Source organism: Typopeltis vanoorti, chromosome 13, assembly GCF_054136105.1.
Source record: "Typopeltis vanoorti isolate ZY-2024b chromosome 13, IOZ_Tvanoo_1.0, whole genome shotgun sequence".
Lineage (NCBI taxonomy): Eukaryota > Metazoa > Arthropoda > Arachnida > Uropygi > Thelyphonidae > Typopeltis > Typopeltis vanoorti.
Genome location: NC_143561.1, coordinates 2,826,943 through 2,852,698, shown reverse-complemented (window position 1 = coordinate 2,852,698; position 25,756 = coordinate 2,826,943). Strand labels below are relative to the sequence as shown.

Sequence of the window (25,756 nt, the reverse complement as noted above, 5' to 3'; positions counted from 1 at the left end):
GTGCAATCTTGGACACCTTAGCAATGTGTCCTCTGAACTTCATCTCCCTATCTACCAATACCCCTAAGTCCCTAGCCTCATCAATCTCTTGGAGTACCTTTCCATCGATGTAGTACACAGCTGGTAATCTTTTAATCCCAAAATGCATGACTTTACACTTTTCCACATTGAACTGACATCCATTTTCTTTTGCCCATTTTACCAGCTTATTTAAATCCTCCTGCAAACTTTCAACATCAGCTTGATTTTTTATTGCACTACACAACTTTGCATCATCAGCAAACAACTGAATATCTCCCTTTAAGCCGTTTCCTATATCATTTATATACAAATTAAACAACATTGGCCCAAGCACAGAGCCCTGAGGTACACCACTGGTCACCTGCCTCATTCTGGACTCGGCTCCTCCATACACCACCTTATGGTATCTCTCCCTGAGCCATTCTCCTATCCATATCACCAATTTAATATCCATTCCCATCTGCTCCAATTTGCGTAACAGTGTTCTATGGGGTATCCTGTCAAAAGCCTTAGCAAAATCCAGAAGTACCACTGTGTAGCCAGTTCCTTTGTCCAACTCGGATGTTATTCTATTATGAATAGTTAATAGATTGCTAAGGCAGGATCTACCTTTAACAAAACCATGTTGGCCTCTATAGAGTATCATATCCTGATCCACCCATTCTTGAATTTTGTCTTTAACCAACTTTTCCAATACTTTTACCACTACTCCTGAGATGGTGATTGGTCTGTAATTCAATACCGCAGTTTTAGAGCCACCCTTATGCAAAGGAACCACTTTGCCTAACTTCCACTCCCTAGGGACCATACCAGAGTTCAAACTTAAATTAAATATCCAGGTAAGAGGGGTTGACAATTCATTTGCACATTCACGCAACACCCGAGCTGATATTCCATCTAAACCTACCGCAGTGTTTGCATTTAAGTTTTGCAATATATTTAATACCTCTGATTCTTTAGCTTCAATTCTCACATTAGGTATTGCTATAGGTATAGAGATATCCTCACTTGGGTGATAGACTTTTGAGAAGTGATCACTCAGTAACTCGACTATTACATCTGATTTTGTCACCTCAATACCATCAGCACCCACTAAGGTTATCCTTCCGAAGTCATTCTTCCTCTTACTTGCCACATAGCGGAAGAACTCTTTGGGATTACCCTTGATCTCTTTGGCTAAGGTCTTCTCATAATCTGATTTAGCTTTTCTTACTAAGCTGGTAACCTTCCTAGCTTGAGCCTTGTACTGCTCATGGGTGTCCTGATCGCCCTTCTCCTTGTAAATTCTCCATAACATTTTCTTTTTTTGCAGTTCAAGCTTGATACTACTGCTCATCCATCTAATGCCTGCCTTGTTTGACCTCCTGACCATAGGGACACAATCTGATATTGCTTTCCTCAGATACCCGCTGATTTTATCCCAAGCACTGCTAACATCTTTCCCTTGCAATATGTTTTGCCATGGGATGGCTGCAAGCTCACTCCGAAGCTTGTTATAATTGCCTAACCTGTAGTTCCGTGCATACCCCTTCTTAATAGAAAAATCCACAGATTTTGCAACCTCCCAAGTCAATACCACATGATCGCTTTCACCAACTGGAGGTAACGAGGACACCTTACTCATATAGCATGGCTGGCTGGCCAAACCTAACCTATTACCCAGTCATGGAGAAGAGAACAATCTTGACGTTCTTCTAAGCAAATCTGTGCAGGGCGACAGTCTGCTCATAATAAGAAAGGTACATGAACATGGAATCCTATAAACTTCAAGGTTAATGATGCAAAGTAGTCTTGTGAGTCTCTTACATCGTTAACATACATAATCGAAATTCTAAAAGCTTCTTCTGGGTGAGAACTTGGTTAACAGCCATAATTATTATTTTACTGATTAATTTAGTGCTGTAACCATTGGAGATGAATGTCACTCTGAACAATTCATTGTTCAAAAGAGAATCAGTAGAATATAAGATGTGTGCATGATGTCCTAGTGTTTTAATAATACCTAATTTCTGAGAAGAGTGATATGATAATGCAATCAGTATACTTTCCAATGTCATAGACCATCAGTATATGTATACAGATGTTCTACAAGATATTTATTTAATTGAATGAGGGTAAATTCAATGATAAACTTAGGAGGTAGCTTGGGGCTACCCAAATTGAGACAATGTGGTCTTCCCTCTCTCTCCAATTCCTCATGTAATATAATTACTTGATCCTCTCAGTGAGGTAATTTGACAATGCATATCATCCATATATCTTTTTTCTCTCAATGACCCACAGCAGCAGCAAAACACTACATATCATTACATAAGCAAAGTGGATATTAGATCCAACATTTCAAAGCCAAATATAGAAACTATGAAAGTTTTGTAAGTTGACCAGAGTGCTTGCATGAGGACATTCCAAGTTGCTTTAGTGTGGACTACTTAAAAGATATAGGCACTACCCAAGCATCTATATATTCACCTTTTACTAGTCCATTTTGATAAGGTTTCATTGGCCTGACAGCTATTTTGAATTGGTTGGTTTTCTTCAGAGACAGGCAGAAACCTTAAAAGAGCAAAAGATTCAATTCAAATACTGGGTGCTTTTCATCACATGCTGTTTCATATAATTATCTCATGATATCCTGCATGAGCTTCTTCTGGGTAAATTCCATCAAGTTCCTCCAGTTCTTCCCTCTCTCCAATCTTTGTCACCATAGATTGTGTCTCTGTCAGCTTTGAAATAATGCTGGATCTAATATCCACTTTATGTAATTTTGCATCACTGAAACAAAGCATTTTGGCTCTCTATTTTAGTAACTACATTTTATGTTCTACTGAATCTTATTTACTTCAAATGGTCTTCCTCTCTCAACTTTATGGTGAATAACTTTTACTGATTGCAATTACTCAATTATTATTCATGATACCCTTTTCCTCCATCCTGTTCTTTCTATCCTCCCTGAAAATACAACATTCCTTGATGTGTGGTGCACTTGTTCAGCTAGATGAGGACATCTCATTAACTCACATGACAAAGCAATTACTTCGATGTTAAAAACAGTGTTTGTTACTACACACACACACACACACACACACACACACACACACACACACACACACACGTGCACAATCATACCTCGATTTACATCGGAGTTCCGTTTCATCCGGCGGGATGCAAGTCGGTTGGATGTGTCGATACATTAAATCAACAGAACTATAGGGATTAGGGATGTAACCTTAATGAGTATAATGTCATTTTAATTTTTAAATCTTTTAAACTGTACTGTGTGTTACTGCTGCTATAAAACAGGAGAACGCTACTAATAAGTAGCATTCAACATTGGGATTCATGTCTTCAGTAATTTTGAGAACATCGATAACTGCAGAGAATTTCTGCAAGACCCTTTTTAATGTCTTTTTCCATATACCACTCACACACAGAGGTTTCGTCCCAAACCACAGCAATATTTTTAATAGCATGATAAATATTGAATGCTTTGCAGAACTGCACAAGAGTCTGATAATTTCCTTCAGTGGTAGAGACTTGTGAAAATGGTTTCCATAAGATAATAAAGCCTTAAATACTGAAAGAACCTGCTGATCCATCAGTTGGATCAATGAAGTAGTGTTTGGAGGGAGAAACATGACCTTGATCTCGGGGTGAAGATCACTGATGTAAGTTGGATGACCTGGAGCATTATCTAAAATTAAAATTTTAAATTCTACATTTTCTTTCACACAATAGCTTTCCATTTCACTCTCATAACAGCTGATTAAGGCACCCTTAAACAATTTTTGAGTCATCCATGACTTCTTATTGCTCCGATAATGAACTGGAAGAGTATGCTTCCTAGTGTTTTCAAAGACTCATGGATTCTCACTGTGCCATATCATAAATGGTTTCAGTTTATAACCAGCCACATTAATCCCAACAGAATCATAATATGGTCTTTCAGAGCTTTGAAACTAGGCATAGATTTCAGCAGATGGATGAATGTCCGCTCGGACATTCTTTTCCAAAACAAGGAGGTCTCATCCATATTAATATTTGCTGCGGCAAATAATTTTCCTCCACAATAATAATTTTATCCAATTTCTCCACAAACACCTTGGCAGCCTTCTCATCGGCACTTGCAAATTCACCATACATTTTCACATTATGCAGCACAAAATGCTGCTTGATTCTCATGAACCAACTGGAAGAAGGGATGAATTCATAGTCATAATCTTTCTCCTTCAACATGTTGAAAAGACTTGGTGCCTTAGCGGTTATGTCCTAGTACTAAGGAGTTTGTGCTTTTAGTTCAGGTCCTCCATCCATGATGCAAGTAGCTTTTCCATATCACCGATAGAACCTTGTCGTTGATTCGTCACTGAAAGGATCTGCTTCCATTAAATTGTCGATTTAATGGAAGCAGATCCTTTCACATCCTCTTCTACAATTTTATCCTTATTTTACAAAATGGTCGTCACTGTAGAATGAGACCATCCAAAGTCATGTGTGATCACATTGAAGGGCTTACCAACTTCATGTTGCTTTATAACTTGCAACTTCGTTTCAAGACCAATTCCTCACCTCTTTTTCTGTGATTCTTCAACTAGGTTTTTTGATGGATGTGTAGGAGGCCATGTTGCACAAAATATCACAATATATTTAACGATAAACACACAAGTAACCCTTTTCTCAAACACAAAATCAACAAAGGAACTGTTGAAGGTAAGTGCCAATTGTCAACTGAACTTGACGCTGAATGTGCTGTTGTCACTGTGCATGATGCGTTGTTGCTAAATAGAAACTTTTGACTTCACACTCGTTTGTGTCTTGTTCGAAAGTATAGCTGAAAATGTTATTTATTCTCTTATGGGATCACGGACATCTTCAAATGAACGTAAGTCGAGACATCACATATATATATATATTCCCCCCCCCCCCTTATTTCAAATTTATCTCTATTAATACTATTCAGGTGCCACAAAGTAATACTATGGAGAGTGATGTTAATAAAAAGAAAAAGTAAAAAAGATTATCACTGAATACAAAATATGAGATCATGAACAAACATGCAGTCAGAATGACAATGATTTTCATGCAACATAATTTACAATGGCCAAACTTCCCTGTATAGAAAATAACTCCTGTCCTTAACATTATGTCTATGAGAAATAAATTCCTGCTTTACAAGCATGCATTAGGAACAAATTAACTCGTAAAGTTGGGAACTACTTGTGTATGGTGGGATGTTGTTACAGACCTGGTGGTCCATTTGAAATGCATCACCACACCACCTTACTAGGTACTAAATGAGTAATCTTTATGGGCGACTTAAATTATCCAAACAGTGACTGGGTAGAAGAGAAAACCCATAAGAATGAAGGAGAATTTAAACCACGTATTTCAATAATAATTTCTATAATTTCTATAATTCAAAGACTTAGTGCCTTAGCGGTTATGTCCTAGTACTAAGGAGTTTGTGCTTTTGGTTCAGGTCCTCCATCCATGATGCAAGTAGCTTTTCCATATCACCGATAGAACCTTGTCGTTGATTCGTCACTGAAAGGATCAGCTTCCATTAAATTGTCGATTTAATGGAAGCAGATCCTTACAAACAAAGCTTACAAAGCATACTTTACAGATGGTTTGAAATACCATATTTATTAATGTTTGCACATTTATTGCAATTAATGTTTATATTTTCAATTTTGTTGAAACTAATATTAAGAAAAGAAGGAAAAAAAAAAGAACTCAAACTCATAAAGCAAAATCTCAAAGTGGGAACTGCCTACATTTCATCCTTCTAGCCTCCACACTCCAAACCAGATAGCTTGAAATTCACTGCTACATGACACATTATTATTATTGTTTTCATCCATTTCTACTCTAACCACACTTAAAATCATTTTATATCATTGATACTATCCTCCTCCTCCTCTCCTATCTCTTCTGTCCTACCTAAAAATATTATACCCTTCACACTCAATTCCAGTTACATCTGACTCAGAATGCCAGGTTTCACTAATGCAAATAATCTTAAGCATTAGGGAAACCTGATAAGTTGCTTTGGTGAAACATATTCACCAAAGCAACAAACTTAATCTCCTTGTTCCTGGCATTTGTGTACAGACATAAGTAACCTCCTGGCTTTTACATATGCTTACATTTGGTTTGCTCTTAGCTGCTTTCTCTTCACTGTCTCCAGACACACTAAAAAACTTTGCACCCAGAGGTGCAGGTCTTCCAGATTCATATATATGCTTATTGGCATTTGTGTTATGTTTACATGCCTTCGCTGAACTAGCATACAGATTCTCAGCATTCCTCCAAATGTGAACCAATTTTCTTTACATGCTAACATTAGGTCTCAAATCCGATAAATAATTTGTCTGAGTTCCTGATGCCAAATCCATTCAAGAACAGGCCAATCCTTTTATACAAATCTATTCTGCCATCAAACTCACTCCATGCATTCAAAAACTCGCAATCATTTCTTCTAAATAGCTTGTGCATTGAATTATTTACTATCATAACCTTCATATCTCAGTAATAACTGAGATATGAGGGTTATGATAGTAAATTCTCTCACTCTCACTGTTGTTTCTTGCTTTTCAAGCAATTATTTCACATCCACTCTCATACTTTTCAATCACTACTTAAGTTATTTGCACCTACAATGCATTACAATCTCTTTTCTTTTCTGTTTCTCTATTACCTTTGTCACATCTTTTATTTTAGATCACTTGCTTAGCAAGTGATCTAAAACAAAGTGTTTTACACTTGGTTGGAGCAAATGAGTAGAATGATTTGCAAGAGTCAATGACTGAGTTGAAGGAGGTATAATATTTTGTGTAGATAGTTTGGGTCTCTCAATGATTATGGAGTCTTCAGACTCCATAGAGGTGCCCTTTCAGTAATGATAATAATATTAACTTAAAACAACAAATTATATTGATATTAATAAATATTAACGTAAGCATTTCCAACAAATAATATACCCTGATAAAAAAATTAACGTGCAAATAAATTATAGTAGTCACTTAAGTGATCCATCTATTAACAACAAAGCAAAACAGTAACTGACGTGCAATACTTTTTGCCTTGAGAAATCAATGTATCATATAACACACAACTTGAATTCCAAAATTCTTATTAAAGTTTACATACTTTCCAAGTGTTCCATAGGCTAGTCTTGAAGGAATAATTACTTCTGATTGTTCTCCTTTTTCCATTAATGCCACTGCCAGATCAAGACCTAGTGTACAAAATTGGTTTATAAATTTAGTAATAATATATATCACAATATTATTAATGAACAACAAAAATATAACCATAGTAATAAACTTTAATGAAAAACAGATATTTTGTACCGAAATTTTGTTATATTTACATTGTATTCATATTCTTTGAATTGCTTGTTGTCTCCACATACACACACTGATTATGTGCTATTACTTTCAGAATGAAATATACTGAAATTTAATGAAACTGTGCATTTCATTCAAATTTATTATTATGGTTATCATGTTTTTATTGCTGTTTGATCGTTATGACACAGGTACCTTTAAAGATTATCACAATTTGAATCATTAATAATACAAACTGATTTTAGTGAACTTCAATAGCTCTATGTGAATGTGTTATCACTAATTATAAAATCAAAATGAACTTCTTCTAGGAAAAGCATTTCCTAGCTAGAGACAAGGATTTTTATCCTTGTTTAAATGATTCAAGAGCCCTGAGCAAACACAACTCATTGTGTTTGTTCAGGGCTCCTCCATTGAACATATGATCAATGAGTGAAAAATTTCAACATAGCAAATTTAAACAGAAGACACTTCTTAGTATTATTGTATCTGCAGTCTATTCTGGATGCAAATCCTAACTCAAATAAATATGGAATGTGTGAAGTTCTCCAAGATACAGAAAAGTGTAATATTAAGGCTTCCTGCACAACAGCCAAGGTTACTGACAAGCATTCATATATGATGTACTTTCTAGGACTTCAGGTGATGTATTTTGTGTTGTCTGTGGTATCTTATACTGTATCTGTGATTCTCATAAACAAAGATGAAATAACAGAAGCATTATTATTATTAACATCTGACTTCCATGGAGTAAGAAACTCATTGTGGGAGGTACACACTATTGCACACAATGGTCATCCAACCATGTTTTAAATTGATTCAATGTGTCTACATTCACAATACATTCCGGCAATGCATTATACTCACCAACCACTCTCTATGCAAAGAATCTGCTCCTCATTCCTCTGCTCACACCTTCCTCATACAGTTCCAGCAATGGCCTCTTGTTCTATGCCCCCTCTCCCATTCTATGAAAAAATCTCTTCCATGTCAACCTGATAACAATCTCTGACTAGCTTATATGTCTCAATCATATCCTCCCTCTTCCTTCTATTCACAAGGCTCTGCAACTTACATTCTTTCAATCTGTCCTCATACTCCACATTCCTAAGACCACTGACCACCTTTGTGAATCTTCTGTGGACCCTTTCCAACACATTCTCATCACCATGAAAACACCAGCTACCAAATCTGTGCAGAGTAATCCATATGAAGCCTGATCAAGGCCTTATACAATGATGCCATTGTATGAGGTCAATGATGCGGAGGAACCTGACATCCAAAATAGAGAGGATGTCAGGTTCCTCTGCATCATTGTCATTACCCAATGTGACTTCTTTATGCATCTTGGGCCACTTGTGCAATGTGGCCCCTGAATTTCAGGTCCTTGTCCACCATCACTCCTAGATTTCTCATCTCCTCTACTTCCTTCAAAGTTTCCTCACCAAGAGTAAACTTTGCATCCTATCGTTGCTTACCAAATCTCAAAACCTTACACTCTGCAACATTAAACTGACAGTTCCACTTACCTGCCCATTCATGCAATCTATTTAAGTCCTCTTGTAAGGTCAGAACATCTGCTTGACTCTGCATTGCTTTCTCATCACCTGCATATCACTAGTTACATTATAGTCACATTTAATCGCATTCCTCAGTGCTAGGCATTATTTTCATGAAATCTACATAGCAAATCCCTGTGTCAATCTACATATAACCAAGACAGAGCAAAAAAAAAGTTTTCATATGAAATTACATTCATAAGCATCTACTTACTACAAGCTACTGACAATGAACCACTCTATTTATCAGCTATAACTGGAAGCATAAGTATTACAGTGATTTGATAACTTAACTTACTGCATAGTGATAATTTATTTTGAGCCTTATTGTGATCCTATTAGTAAGCAGGCAAAACTTCATTATCACTAAAAAAGAGAGCCAAAAGGTTTCACTTCAGCGATGCAAAATTATTCAAATTAAGTGGATACTGAATCCAACATTAGTTCAAAGTCGAATAGAGAAACTACAAGTTTCATGCCGAATATAGAAACTATAAAAGTTTTGGCGGATCCAAGAGTAAGCAAACCTTTCATGACAGGGGCAACTCATAGTAAAGGTGGAGTAAGTTCCGATCTAGCCTTAGTATTGCCCAGAATGCAACACATCTCCTAGTGGACATGTATGATGTTATACATTATGGGGGGGGGGGGGTCACTACCAGACCGGTCTCGACCTTTTTTGAGGTCTCGTCAGTGGGAGCCAAACCAGCTAGATGTTGAAGTGATGCAGAACTTATACTTTACCACATGAGTTGCTAAAAAAGGTGTCACATCACAAAAGGCACCAAGAATTACTGAAAAAGAGAGCCAAAAGGCTTCACTTGAGCGATGCAAAATTATTCAAATTAAGTGGATATTGAATCCAACATTATTTCAAAGCCGAACAGAGAAACTACAAGAGTTCATGCCGAATACAGAAACTATAAAAGTTTCGACGGATCCAAGTGTAATTATCACAGTTGGTCATGTTATCACAGTCGCAATTATTACACTGTGATAACATAATTATCACAGATGGCTTAGCATTTGTTTCTCTCCAGAAATCATAAAAGATGAAAGTTAACCATTTTTTCGAAAATCTTAAACAATAATCTGATCAGAACAATTGATCAATAGTTCATTGAGGATGATTTTTCTGGATAATCATCTACTGCAAGGGTATCCAAAACATGTTCTCACAGAAAATTCTTTTGAACATGTGTAGTGGCTGATCCTTGGCAATTCATAACAGATGATCATCTCATAACTATCTGGTCCAACAGTAGTTGGGCAACTTTTAAGCAAAGCAACTTTCATTTTTTTGTTTTGTAAGCCTGTTGTAGTCTTCTGTGTCACTTAAAAAGAACATAATTTGTTGGTTTTCTACTTTATGTTTTCGAGCAAGGAACTCTTGGGAATAAGATGTTGCTGATGTTTTGGGAAAAAAAAAATCTCCCTGCGTTTCAGCAATCATGCATCGATTATGTTTGATGCATGATTGCTCATCGAGGGAGGGTACCTACTCTACAAATCTCCATCTCTACCACTCAATCCACCAACTACAATGAACTGCAGCTACCATCATCATGATCTACACCATGGTTTCCCAAACTGTGTTCTGCAGAAAGTGAATAAGCGTTCCGTGATATTTTTACCAGGCCGTGTATTTTTAAACATGGAAGTATTCATGAACAATCATTAATTTTCACACATTGAAATCTTTCAACATTCGGGAAAGGGAATACCGCTGTTTATGACTGGTCATAAAAATTGCTTGCAAGCCGATTACAACAATGGGCAGTGTATTCTCTGTTCTCAACACTGAAAGAAATAACATCTGTGTTGCAAATGTTAGTGACCAATCAGCAAGGAAGTATAAAGAAAATTTTTCCACTGAAATTGAAGATCAAGGTAGTCTGTATCCGGTTCTCAAAGCTAGTAATACTGAATACTTTCTTTGCAAGTTCGTATTGCAGTGTAAGTGCTTGTTTCAAAACCAGAGTGCTGTGATTTTTTAAAAGTAATAAGCCTACAGATTTAAATTTTAATATGAATAAGAGACAATGGACTTTAATTTTGGTGACTTATTTTCACTTAAAAGAGTGGGTAAAGGGAGGACAAGCAGACTGTTAAGTTGATGGCAGTGAATGTTTGGGTAAGTATGCATTGCTTCCTGTGTTTAAGAGGGAGAGGTTGTTGTGGTTATTAAGAATACTCAACAATTCTTTCTCTGATGTTATTTGGACATTATCCCATAGAGTGTTTTGTCAATTTCTATTGATCATTAAAAGTAAAGGAGATGATATCTGTAGCATGACACGAGTGATGTAGCATGCTGTTATAAAAAATCCAACTGAGAGGTAGATGGCAACCACCTCTACATTTGCATTAAGTGAGATTTGCTGCCCACAATGATAGCAACTCCTCCATGGGTAGTACATCCCTTGTGTTGGTCTTCATGAATGACAGCTAACAGCTACATTTTGTAATGCCTGCCAGATCAATTTTGTAATGCTTGGCTTCAAGTATGTTTCCTGCAGATAAAAGTAGATTTGTTCTTCTGCAAGAAAGCCTTGATGTCATAGATATTTTGATGGAATCCAATTTGCACTTCAGGAAGGTTTTCATTATTTCTTTTTTGTGGTATCATCTGGCTTCCAATATAATGATGTTTTGTTTTCACTGACCTTGGATTTTTTTAAACAATAAATTATATAATAATCACAGTAATTAACTTTAATGAAAGTACAGATATTTCGAACCGAAAATAACAGTACATCATCAGTACATAGAAACAAGCAAATCAAAGAAACAGGAATACAAGCATACAGCAGTCAAATGCACCAACAGTTTCTAGTTGGTAAACCGCCGACTGCTATATGTATCTTTTATTCGCATTACTTTGATTTGCTTGTTTCTCCGTACTGATGATGTAATGTTATTTTCAGTAAGAAATATCTATACTTTCATTTCATTAAAGTTAATTACTGTGGTTACTGTGTAATTTATTGTTGATAAATAGTTCATTGTTGGAGAAAGTGGATGGCCAATGCCCATCATTTCTACTTCATCAGCTAGATATCGAAGATATCAAACTCCCTCTAGGACACTAGATATATTGCCTGTTTTATCTTCTTGTGGGGAAACAGAGGTATCCATCCCAGCTATTAATGGATCTGGAGACGTTTTTTATCCTTGGTGGTGCACATGCCATTATTTTGTTAATTAGTGGGTTCTTATGTAGCGAGACCATTTCTGGCATGTCCTCAGGAATAAGCTCATATCAACTTTTCTCTTTTATGCACTATAAAGAGACAGCAAGCAAATCAAGTGGACGTTGAAATTATGAGAAGGTGGGACCGACGAGTTAACATCCCTACTAACACTTTCTTTACAGTTCCCTTCTTAGTATAGGAGAGTTTACCACTAGATGTTATATTTGTGGTATATTTCTAATTCATCTCCTGATAGGGAATGCCTTGCTTTGTTTTTATTTTTTGGATCTCCTTTTCATCTTTCAAACACTGGCACACCCCAGAGTATGCTAGCTGATCTCCATTACAAATAGGACATTTCAATGTTGCTCTTCCATCTTTGTTCTCATGATCTTTACAGCCATATCAGATACAGATGACAGAGCGATGAAAGGCAGTTTGAGAATGACCATACTTCTAACATAAAGGAATGACAAGGGTTTGGGATGTAGAGCCCATTTGGACACCTCTGATATCCTGCTTTCACAAACATTTGGTTTAGATATGTCAAAAGTAAGAATGATATTCTTGATGAGAACCAGGTGACCATTCCTAAGTATGAATATTCTCATTCCTTGGTCTTTCATTTCAGAGCAGATCTCTTCAACAGGAACATCGAGGAGATACCACTCAAATTAGTTTAGTTTTGTAAGGGATAATTGTCATTGGTATTCCGGTGATAGATGCTTCACAAAGGAGCTGCTCTGAATGTGTGTGTTTTGCTTCTGCAAGAATGGTTATAGAATAGAGATTCGATATCCTGGTTCTGGAGATCCTAACAATCCTTTCAAACCCTTCTGGATATAGAAGGGTAATATTTTCCCAAATGCATGTTTGCAGCTGACTAAATATTAAGAAGGTTGGTACTGTAATTGCAGTCTGATGTTTCTGGTCTCTTGTTTTGGTTTTCTGATGCAATAGTCTAAACTTGGTTGGAGCTTGTTTAGAGCACTGATAAACTGATAAACAAAAGGTAAGACCTCATTCTTCTGCAAGAATGGTTATAGAATAGAGATTCGATATCCTGGTTCTGGAGATCCTAACAATCCTTTCAAACCCTTCTAGATATAGAAGGGTAATATTTTCCCAAATGCATGTTTGCAGCTGACTAAATATTAAGAAGGTTGGTACTGTAATTGCAGTCTGATGTTTCTGGTCTCTTGTTTTGGTTTTCTGATGCAATAGTCTAAACTTGGTTGGAGCTTGTTGAGAGCACTGATAAACAAAAGGATGAAAAACTAAGCAAAGAGAAGTTTCCATATGGCATCATCATGATTACATTACTGGTATATGGAGTCAGATGATTTCAAATCAAATCACTTAGTATGCACAGCACACACTTATGAGTCACTACCCAGAACAGTTTCACATTTACTGAGGTCTCAGTGAGAACTAGACCCAGAGATGATTAACTAAACCAATGCAGTAATCATATTTTCTATACAAACAAAAAATGATGTATCATTACATATTATTAAAATACTCTGGGTTAGAAATAGTGGTAGAAATTTTTTTACTTGGATATAAAGAAAATTCTAGTGAAGAAATTTTACACAAGAATTATGGACAAGCCATCTCCATTTTTAAGTAACCTATTCGTGAAGATGTTTTGTGTACTCATAATAAGGTAAAGGATTAAAAAAAGGATATAATTTTTCTGGTGTAATTTACTTTGTAAGCAAGCAAAAAAAACTTTCTCTAAGTATCTATAATCCAGATTTTAATAACATCATAAAACACCATTTCGCTAACTGTATACCAGAGAATATGATTTTTGCACTGATTTAACTACTTCCATAGGCCTAGCTTTTACTGGTAAGACCTCAATAAAGAACTGATCTGGATGGAGCCTGTTCCCATAATGCAGAGCAATATATACACTATCTGGAAACAGAAAACATAGGAAGCGGCAAACAGCCATGGCAGATACTTTAATAAGATGTGTGATCTCCTTTCACTGTGATAACTGCAGCAATCCTACAGGACATACTTTCCACAAGCATATAATAGCGATTAATGGGAGTTTTATAATAAATTTAGTTTAATCCTTTATCCAAGTGTGAGCAAACAAAGTTTGTGCCTGAAAATATCTTCAGGACTGCGGTAAGGTAGTACAACACCGTGCAACTCGCAGCAAAGGTGGATCAAGCTATCAACTCCTTGTCTCAGTATCTCCCATAATGCACAGCACATCTCCTTGCGAACATGTATACTGCTATGCATTGGGGGGGGGGGGGCACTACCCATACCAGTTTCTACCTTTGTTGAGGTCTTGTCACTGGGAGCCAGGCCTAGAGTGCAGATACTAAAGCAGAAGCAATAGGAGAGGTCATCCTTACCTATAGGAATTGCCAAAAGGTGTGCCACCTTATTATTAAATTACTCTGGATTCAGAGAAAGATGTTGAAAGTTTATTTTTCACTTGGTTAGACTATAATAAATTTAGTTTAATCCTTTATCCAAGTGTGAGTAAGCAAAGTTTACGCCTGAAAATATCTTCAGGACTGAGGTAAGGTAGTTCAACACCAGCCAACTCGCAGCAAAGGTGGATTAAGCTCTCAACTCCTTGTCTCAGTATCTCCCATAATGCACAGCACATCTCCTTGCAAACATGTATACTGCTATGCATTAAGTGGGGGGGGGGGCACTACCCATATACCGGTTTCAACCTTTATTGAGGTCTCGTCAGTGGGAGCCAGCCCACCTTTGCTGTGAGTTTCCCAGTGTTGTACTACCTTACCTCAGCCCTGAAGATATTTTCAGGCGCAAACTTTGTTTGCTCACACTTGGATAAAGGATTAAACTAAATTTATTATAGTCTAACCACATGAAAAATAAACTTTCAACATCTTTTTCTAAATCCAGAGTAATTTAATAATAAGGTGGCACACCTTTTGGCAACTCCTATAGGTAAGGATGACCTCTCCTATTGCTTCTGCCTTAGTATCTCCAATCTGGGCCTGGCTCCCACTGACGAGACCTCAATAAAGGTTGAAACTGGTATGGGTAGTGCCTCCCCCCCCCCTAATAAATAGCAGTATACATGTCCGCAAGGAGGTGTGCTGTGCATTATGGGAGACAAGGAGTTGAGAGCTTGATCCACCTTTGCTGCGAGTTGCCTGGTGTTGTACTACCTTACCTCAGTCCTGAAGATATTTTCAGGCACAAACTTTGTTTGCTCACACTTGGATAAAGGATTAAACTAAATTTATTATGGTCTAACCAAATGAAAAATAAACTTTCAATAATGGGAGTTTTAGTTCATTCTTCCTGTAGGAATTTAATGAGATCCTAGACTGTTGTAAAGTGGACATCATTAGACCTCACCTAAAGCTCCATTTCATCCCACAGATGTTCAGTAGAATTGAGATAAGGACTCTGTGGAAGCCAGTCAAGGGTGGTGATGTTCATATCCACAAACCATGCAGTTACAACAGCAGCCTTATGAGTCTAAGTTCATGTCTTGCTAAAAGAGACAATGTTCAGTTCAATAAAACACCACAAAGCAGGAAGCACTGCATTGTACCAGAATGTTCAGATACTTCGGAGTTCAATGTTCGTGGCACCAGAAACAGAGGTCAGAGGCCAAACCATGAAAAACAAAACCATACCATCACACAGCCACCTTCAAATTTCATGGTTAGGGCTACAAACAGTAGTAAGAGACAGTCATCGGACATCTGCTACACCCGTCCATCTGCTTGATAGAGGGTGTAGCTTCATTTTCACTCCACAACACAGTTTTCAAGTTCCTGCATCCCACTATACACATTTTGTACCACTGAAGACGATGCTGCATGCTGGTCAGATAATGTGGGGCTTGCATATTGCAGTCCTACCATAGAAATCCATGTCATGAGCCTTTATTCTGAATGTTTTATATATATTTGTGTTCCAGTTGATGCCTCCCAGACTGGTGGATTTTACATATTTTCCTTTGTAGCACCTTACAGTCATGTTTGGTTAGTGTGGTTGGTCGTCCACTACGAATAGCACTTGCAGATGAATACCTGTGCTTTCATCTCAGTATGGTATCAGTGATTGTTGACCTGGGATGGCCCAATTTGTCAACAAATTGCCAAACAAAAAGATTGCAACATGACATTTTATCACAATGCCTCTTTCAAACTCTGTCAGTTCCCTTCTTTCAGCCATTTCACCCAGACACAGCCATTCATATTCCTCCAATTTATATAGGCTACAAACACAACTCATTACACAGCACAAATGCACCTTGCCCATGGGTGTGGGGTGAGGGATTAATGACTTCTTCCAAGCAGTATACATCCAATGGGGATATGCATTTTAATATTCTTATAATGATATTAGAGGATTAAGGGATGTGCATTATGGGACCCTGAGAAATGTGATGTGAAGTCATCTGCCTTTCATTTGCACATGCTTGGATAAAAAAATTAAAACATTGTAATTTCTTGTGTAGTACAGTTTATTTTCTCAACTCTTCCATTCATGAAGCTAGCTTTTTGTGAATAACACTAAGATGTTAGTTTAGTAATAATGAAACCAAATAGCCTGGGTTAAGTGACTTCATCTAGAACCAATTCTTGGAATCATTTGATATATACAGATTTGCTACCAGTGGTGTAATGGTGAATTTATTGCTAACTCATAGTTCTGCTAGTAAATTTAATTCTTGTTTCATGTCATTTTTTTGTTTCTTCATTGTCAATAGAATTTTTTAAAATAAAAAATCGAATGCTTCCTACATAAGGTCTCTCTCTTTTGCTTTTTTCTTTGGCGTTTTTAGAACTCAACATGTCCAATTTGTAATTGGACATGACAGGATAATTTGTCTAGTTTGTGAGTTAGGTGGATGTGAGTCTGTAATTGATTACAACACTGTAAATGTCAAATATAATTACTGAGGCTAGGCTTTCACTCTCTCTTATGCATTAAAAAAATAAAAATAAAATAAATAAAATAATAAAAATCCAATCTAAATTTATCCTCAAGTATCTACTGGTGGACTGTAGATGGTGTTTGTGTAGATGAGGCGGTTTGTAGATGAGGTTGAGTGGTGGAGACTGAGAGTTGTAGAGTAAGTGCCCTCCCTCGATGAGTCTCAGGACTCCCTGGAGGTGTCAAATAATAATAATAATGTGCAAGAAAACTTTTGTTAGAAGATTAATAAAATAAATAAAAATCAACTGGAGCTTAGAAGAACAAAATAAATATAAACATATCACTGTACCTTGAATAACATCTGAATCTCCTAATATAAATTTAAATTTCTCAACCTTCACTATCACTGTACCATCATCCAGTTGTCCCATAAGGTTCACTGTAACCCAATTTCCTCTTTCTGGCCTTGATTTTGAACCTTCGCCAGCATCGAGGACCTAAGGAGGGAAAAAAAGTAATTCTTTAAACTCAGAAATATGGAGGAACAATGGGGAGTTGAATGTAGTTGAGAATGAGGAAAGAAGAGAGCAGTAGCAAAATGATTGTACAGTGAAAATAAATATTTTATGAATGCATATATATAATCCTAACATATTGCCTTAGTCAATAGTACAAATAGAGTGCAAAAATAGTATTCATAATGGGAGACTTTAATTATCAAATATTGATTGGGTAGCAGTAGAATCTCATGAGAAGAATGAAAAAGCATTTTTTGAGCTGTTGCAGGACAACTTCCCCAAGTAGCATGTTGTTACACCTGATATCCTGAGAATATAGAATTCTCAGTTATCATGGTGTAACATGAAAAACAAATAACATAAATAAAAACCCCTGCATGAAAAGAATAATTTAATATTCTTGCATCCAGTATAAATTGAGTAAAATGTAAAGGTCTATTGTTAATTTAAGGTAACAAAAGAAAAGAATTTATTAAGATGTATTATGACTAAACAAGGAATTTGTATTAAATAAGTAGCTAACTAAGAATTAATATTGTAATGCGATTAAGAATGAAAGAGTTAAGTCCATGAGTATAAAGGAATGTCATGAAATACGCTATGTAAGAAGCTACAGATTAAGCATTAAGTAGAATTCTGAGAAAAGGTTTAAAAGGGGGTTAAGATAGAGGCTAACAAGAAAAATAACGGAATATCGCTTAAGGCCTATACCGGATAGAAACTTCGTTACGAGTTGCCGATCAAATGCTACCCAATTGGTAGACAGACGGAAAACAAGCAGGAGGTGGGAAAAAGAAGTAAGAAAGAGCGCCAGTAGGGGAGCAGCTATAAAAGGGTTGGAAACCCCCCCCCCCCTTCAGGACTTCAGAATCGATTTGGGCTTTAGTTTGGTTTTCGTGGACTTCACGGTGTTCCTGAGTGGAGAGATATGGCTTATATCCTCATGCCACAACAAGGAATCGAAGGTGAGCGGGAAAGCTATTCCCGTATTCCTACGTAGAAAGCAAAATATACCAAAGAGTCAAAGGAAGCTGTGAAAATATCGATGTCCTCGTTTCGGATAGTACAGCCAATGGTGCAGATGTTATACTTCACTTAACTAAAAGTTGTTTGTGATAGGTACCATTGTCATAATACGGAACTGTTAAAGTGATTAGGGAGAAATTATAATAGGACTTTAGAATTTGATAGAGAGTGTTGAAAGTTAACTAGCTAGTGTTGATAATTTGTGAATATTTAATTGTCCTAAGAATCTTGAGTGCCTACTACTTTGTAAAAAGGAAAGTTAATGACATAGCTGTGTATTAATGAAGTAAATGGTTTTGTTAATATTGAGTTAGATTAGTGCGAATTGAGTAATCAAGTAGCCTGAGGAATTTGAATGCCTAGTGTGATGTGTAGAGAATCGGTATTGTCATAAGTATGTGCTAGAATAGCTAATTGTCTTTGTTGGTATACTTGAAGCTGAATAACCTAATGATATGTGGTGATCTAATTATTCCATGTTAAGAGATTTCGTGTTTTGTATGAAATTTTGTGGCAGCATGATCGTAGTAACTCTTGTCGAATCATAGCCCAACTACTTGTGTTGAGCTAATTTTAGTGTGTAAGCAATTTAGTTGAGTATTTTAATATGTACCATGCTTAGAGAAGAAATAAATCTTTTATTTAATGATGAAGAAAGTTGTCTGATATTGCTATATCCAATGCACCACTTAGAAACATTCGAGCCTAACCACGTGGGAAATTAATGTTAAGAAATGGGAAGCTTAAGGAATTAATGTTGAGTAACGAGAAATAGTGTCACGACTGCAATAGTAGCACTTTCAGATATTTGAGTTCCTTTCTCTGTTTATGTGCAAAAAAAATAACTTAAACTAAATATCCCAAAGGGCGCAGTTAAAATATAAATACTAGGGATACTACGGGGAACAGCAGCTCAGATATTGGTAGAGACTTTGATGATGTTGTTTTGAAAGTAGAAGTTAGGAGAATATAGACGAAGGCAGTTTGTAAAACAAGATAAACAAAAATCGTAAGATAGGACATAACAATGTGACAGAAGGAACTCTAGGTCAGAGTGTTAGATTTTATTATAGTGTCAGAGGGCTTTTCAGTTAAAGATATAAGATTCCGGTTGGTGACAGTGATCATACAGTACTCAATTGAGAAGTGACTATGTTTATGAGTGTTCCATTCAGAAAATATTACATGCTGAACTACAAAGCAGGATGTTATGACCAAATTGGGAGTATATTAAGTTCAGTGGAATGGAATCAGTTGGTGGATGGGAAGCATTCAAACAATACTTAAATGATGTGATATCAGAGTGTGTGTCATGAGAGGTTGAAGAATAAATAGGGTAGGAGACAAATGGATGTGTAATCTTATTAAGCAAGAGATTCATAAGAAAAGGATGATGTGGAAGGAATACCATGTGCACAAGGATGATGTGCATTATGAAAATTATAAGTAGCAGGCTAGAATAGTCACAACTGTTGTATGGAAATCAAAATCTGAGTATGAAAAGAAACTGGCTCTTCGTGCTAAAGACAACCCACAACAATTCCATCGATATGCTTCAAGTAAAAGAAAGAATGAATATGAATGAATAACTCTTCTAAATGCAGATGGTGAGAAGGTTACAGATGCAGAAGCGGTTGTTCAACTAATGAGTGCCCATTTTGTTAAAAGCTATCCACCTGGTGTACGTGACATTGAGCTCACTGCAGCCTCTTCACTGGACTGAAGAAACTCAGATGTTTGAGGACAAGGTATTAGAGGTGTGGCACAAACTGAATAAAAGAATGTTCAGCTGAACTGGCTATTCCTTTGACCAGGCTGTTTAATATAAGTCTCAGAATAGGGAAGATTCAACAGGAATGGAAAGAATGTCTAGTAATTCCATTTGACAAGGGTGGTGCAAAGACCGATGTATCCAACTATCAAGCAATTAGTATCTCAGAAATGGTGGTGGTGAAGATTTTGTAAAAATTGGTTAGGGCTCGCATTCAGATTTTGCAATGAGAAACATGGGTTTACTAAAGGACGGTCATGTTTTAGCAACCTGCTCACATTCTATAACAATGTTACCATTGAACTAGACAAGGGGGAATTGGTAACATTGTTACCATTCCCCTTGTCTAGTTCAGTGGTAACACTGTTATACACCATGAGATACTATTGGATTTTGCTAAGGGTTTTGAGAGAATACAGCATGGTAGACTGTTGCACAAATTGGAGAATATGGGTTTGTATTATATATTAGTGTGGATAGAAGGATGGCTGACTGACAGATATCAAAAAGTGTTATATGGGGGATGTGAGTCTACAAGATTTACGGTAACCAGGTGGTGTACCACAAGGATCAGTGCTTGGTCCACTGTTATTCAATCTATACATTAATGATATTGTTAACGATTTGACAAGTGACATACAGCTATTTGCTGATGATGCAAAGATAGGTAGTGTAATCAGGAATGCTGCTGATATGAAGTACTTGCAGAATGATTTGAATAGGCTAGAATTGTGAGCATGGCAAAATGGATGTCAGTTCAATGTCAGTATGTAAAGTTGTTCACTTTGGCATGATTAGATATCCAATGTATTATACTGATGGGATTATACTAGAAGAAACTGATGAATCTAGGGATCTTGGAGTGTTTGTAGATAGGAAGTTGAAGTTCAGAGGCCAGATAGCAAAATTGCAAACAACTCAAAAGATAATTGCAATGCTGAAAAGAATGTTCACATGTAAAGATAAGGATGTCATTTTGTCGCTTTACAAGGGCCTGATAAGACCTCACTTGGACTATTGTGCACAGGTCTGGTCTCCTGGTTTCCATTGTGATTCTGGTATATTGGAGAGAGTGCAAAGGAAAGTGTTAAAAATGATATTAAGATTATAGAATACTGATTATAAAGACATTGAGAATTTGTAAACTGTAGCAAACAAGAGAAACAGGGATGATATGATTGAAACTTATAAACTTGTGAAAGGGTCATACAGGATTTCATTTGATGGAATTTTTCAATTTATGGAGAGTGGAGAAAGAACAAGAGAGTGTCCTTGGAAGCCGAGAATTAATGGCGCTAAGAAGGAGAGTGATTTTTCTCATAGAGTGGTGAGTGATTGGGATCGATTGTTATTAGATGTTGTGAGTGCAAGCAGTGCGAATGAATTCAAGAATAAGTATGATAGCTGGTGTGTGGTATGTGGCCTCCCTCGATGAGTCCCTGACTCCCGGGAGGTCTCTCTAAATAATAATAATGATAAAAAGTTTCAAGAGTAGAGTTAAGCTTGTATCAGCAAATAAACATTACGAATAAATAGAAATCAGTTTTTGATAAGGTGAAATTAAGTGCATTAATAAGTAGATAGACTGCTAAGATCAGTATAAGACATCAGGAAAGAAATGCAACATGGCACCACTGATAACTTTCCTTGATACTCTGCTACTGTGTATAAGTGGTCATCACCAGCAACTATGCTGCTTGAAAACAAGTCAATGGACACCTCCCATGGGCAAGGTATATCTTGTCATGTAAACAAGTCACGTGTTTGTAGCTGGTATAAATTGGAGAAATATGATGCTCCTAAGTCAGTGCAACAGAGTCCAGGTGAAATGGTTGCAAGCAAGGAACTGACAGTTTGAAAGAGGCATTCTGATAGCATGCTACATTACAGGCCTGTCTGCTTGGCAACTTGTTGACCAACTGGACCTTCCCAGATCAACAATCAGTGATACCATACTGAGATGGAAGCACAGGAGTCAACTGCAAGTGCTACCCACACTGGACAACCCACACTCACGAAACATGGCCATAGGGTGCTATGAAAAATAACATGTAAAAACTGCCATTAGTCGGCCAACATGTTGAATGTCAAGTTCCTGGCACCGACTTGAACACAAATCTGCACAAAACATTCAGAACCCAAGCTTACAGCATTGGTTTCCACAGTAGGACCTCAATATGCAATCCCCACATTACCCAAACCAACATGCTGCATAATCTTCAGTGGTGCAAAGAGTGTGTACAGTAGGATGTGGAAGCTTGTAAAGCTGTGTTATGAAGCAACATATCATGCTACAACCTCTACAAAGCAGATGGATGAGTGTGGTGAATGCCTGGTGAACATCTCTTACCAGAGTGCATAACCCCAACTATGAAATTTTAAGATGGTGGTGTGATGGTCCTGTTTTTCCTGGTCTGGCCTCAGACCTCTATTTGTGGTAACATAAACACTGAACTCCAAGAGATATCAGAACATTCTAGACAATGCAATGCTTCCTACTTTGTGGTGTTTCTACGTAAATGACCATTGTCTCTTTCAGTAAGACAATCCACTGTGTCATAAGGCTGCTGCTGTAAGTGCAAGGTTTGTGGACATGAACGTCACCACACTTGACTGGCCTCCTCATAGCCCTAATCTCAACCCTACTGAACATCTATGGGATAAACTGGAGTGTCGTGTAAGGTCAAGGGACGTGCATCCCACAACAGTCCTGGACTTCATTACATGTCTACAGGAAGAATGGTCCAAAATTCCCATTGTTTACTGTTATACTTGTGAAAAGCATGCCCTGCAGGACTGCTGCAGTCATCGCAGCAAAAGGTCCTACAGCTTATTAAGGTGGGCACCAATACTGTTTGTTCCTCACACTATGGTGTCCATTGTCTTATTTCGAAGCAACGTACAAGTAGCCAAAGTTCTGAGCTAGAGGTTTTTTCAGAAGGTAGGAATAATCAGGTAAGTCAAATGCAGAGCTATGCCCACCACAGAAAAGTGTAATGATATGTTGGGCCTTCATGTGCTGTTATATAACCAACATTTAGACATGAGTCTCAAGATAGGTGGGATTACTGAAAACATCTGCACAACAATATCTTTATAACTTCTACTTTTTTATGTGATATGGTCTCACACAGAACAATGAAATTCATCTTTCACCTAAAGACAATCACAACTATCCATGCCATATTGGGACTTTAACCTGAGGCCTGTTGGGTTGGAAAGCAGATATACTAGTACTCAGCCAACCAGGCCAACATAAGAAACTTTACTCTTATGATAAATTAACACGCACGATTAACTATTTTGGCAGGGTCACTTAAGTCACAGATAAGTGGAAGGAGACTATTAAGTCTTCAGGAATATTGAAAACCTAGGGTTTCTTTGTAATCACCTCTAATACTACATTAGTAAGAATAATTTGGTAATTAAAATCCCAGCTGCCAGTCCATCCTCATTCATTCAGTATCCAGGTAGATATTTACTGACAGGAATGAGGATGGACAAGCAGCTAGGATTTAGACTATCAAACTGTATTCTTACTAACGTACATGAACATGATGGTACACAACCCGATGGAATTTCATTCCAGCAGGAGAGTTGTTTGGATAAACGTGGCTCCACCATTTTAATCAAGAAACTAGAGAAAATAGCAAAAAGTCAGGCTACCGAAACTCAACATCAATGTAACCAGAAATGAACATAAGCGCCATGTTCATTTCTGAAACGAAAAATAAGAGAATTAGAGAATATGCTGGGTCAGCATAGCTGGTGCTAGAATCTTCTAAATAAGAAATACAAGATGCTATATTCAGGCAATAACAATCAAGGAAAGGAAGTAGTAAATATAGTATTCAACACTAACACGAGGATAACTGAATGGAAAGCAATATTAAGGAGAGTGATGTGGGCAAAGATCAAAATAAGGAACTGGGCAATGAGACATTTATGTCTAATTTGTCCCATGGAAGGTGCTAAGAAAGAAGTGCAAGAATTTTTCTAGCCATTAGAAAAGGTAGCTGACAACGAACAGGAAAAGTTGGCACTTTGAAGATCTAATCAGCAGAATAAGAAATGAATAACAGACACAGAGAAATGTGTTGAGAAAATTTGGACAAAACAGCAAAACTACTAATAATGGCAAATAGCTAGAGGATTTCATTTATTGAAACAAAGGCATGTGCAAATTCACATGGAGAGAAGTTATAAAAAAAAAAGTTTCACTATGTTTGCAGTCAATGATCTTCATGCTGTTCCAAGCACAAGAATATAGAGAATATTTGTACATAAGTGGATTTGTGTAAAAGTGAGGGGTTGCATTTAAATAGATTTAGTGCAAGTCAGCTAGAGAGAGTGTTGTGTCCTGAATAAGCATTAAAAATATTTATATTAAAATATTCAGGTCACAACATTAATTCTACTCAGGCAGAGAACATGGAACGTTGGCAATAAAATAATAAGTTGTATGTGAATACAAGTCAAGATAAAGTTTAAGGAATTGTATAAAATTGTATAAAGTGTTTAAATATAATCTGTATTAAGTGTGGGCCTGATAATAGAAATCCATGTAAGCTGGCTAAACCCACTAAGAAAAACCAGCCGTTTGCACTGAAATAGTAAAGCCTGTGAGTCAGGGTTCAAAGGTCACTTTTACCGTCCTGCATTATGAAAGTAATTGGAAAGGGAAACCTAAGCGTCTTCCAAGAATAGGAGGCGGACGCACGTGCGGAAAAGATAATAGAGGGAGCTAATGAGAGTGACGTGGACACACGTGACCGAGTTGGCGTGTATTGCAAATATCGAGATTTACCGAGAGGGAAAGTTAAAATAAAAAGCCTTGCATGAAGACCAAAGGGGCTTTTTTTTTCTCTTCCTGGATTCCTGATCTCTCGGAGTGGTCCTGCTCATCGTAGGAGGGAAGTCCCTGGCCAGTCGCGGAAGGCATTTAGTTCGTCCGCCATAGCGTTCGTATTGGGCCAAGCTATGTCCGTACTCTAGGATAGCTGTGATGTTGTCGTACGACGGAGGGACTAAATTGTGCCGTCCATTCAAGGCAACGTTACCGTGCCACCTCCCACGTTTCCCTCGGAGATTCTACTCACACAGACCTACGGAAGATATCCTCCAAAGCGACTACATTTGAAGGCCTTGATGATTAGACAAGGCGGGAACAAGTTAAGAATTCAAGGACAGAAATGGTAATGTAGATTTTAAAATACTAATTCCAGTTATAAGAAGAGAGTGAATTTCCTGTGTGAACGTTTAAATTGGACTGAACTTAAAGAACTGTAAGAGTAGCCTGCAACTAAATACGTGTCCGAGACAGTGTTAAGAATTGTTTGCCCAAGAGGCCGATTAGATACAAGGTTATGTTAAACTAAGAGTGTATTTGTGCTGATGTGTTCGCTGATAGCCACGT

General features: G+C 37.1%; 1 protein-coding gene across 1 annotated transcript in view; it reads right to left on the bottom strand.

The window, feature by feature from the left end:
- The window catches only part of zda (peptidyl-prolyl cis-trans isomerase zonda), a 308,048-nt gene that overhangs the window by 239,087 nt on the left and 43,205 nt on the right, over positions 1-25,756 (bottom strand). Inside the window, exons 3-4 of the mRNA XM_090402905.1 lie at positions 17,375-17,522; positions 7,171-7,258 (exon numbers count right to left, since the gene is read on the bottom strand). Of these exons, the coding sequence (XP_090259031.1) occupies positions 7,171-7,258; positions 17,375-17,522 (236 nt within the window). The remainder of the gene's footprint in view (positions 1-7,170; positions 7,259-17,374; positions 17,523-25,756) is intronic.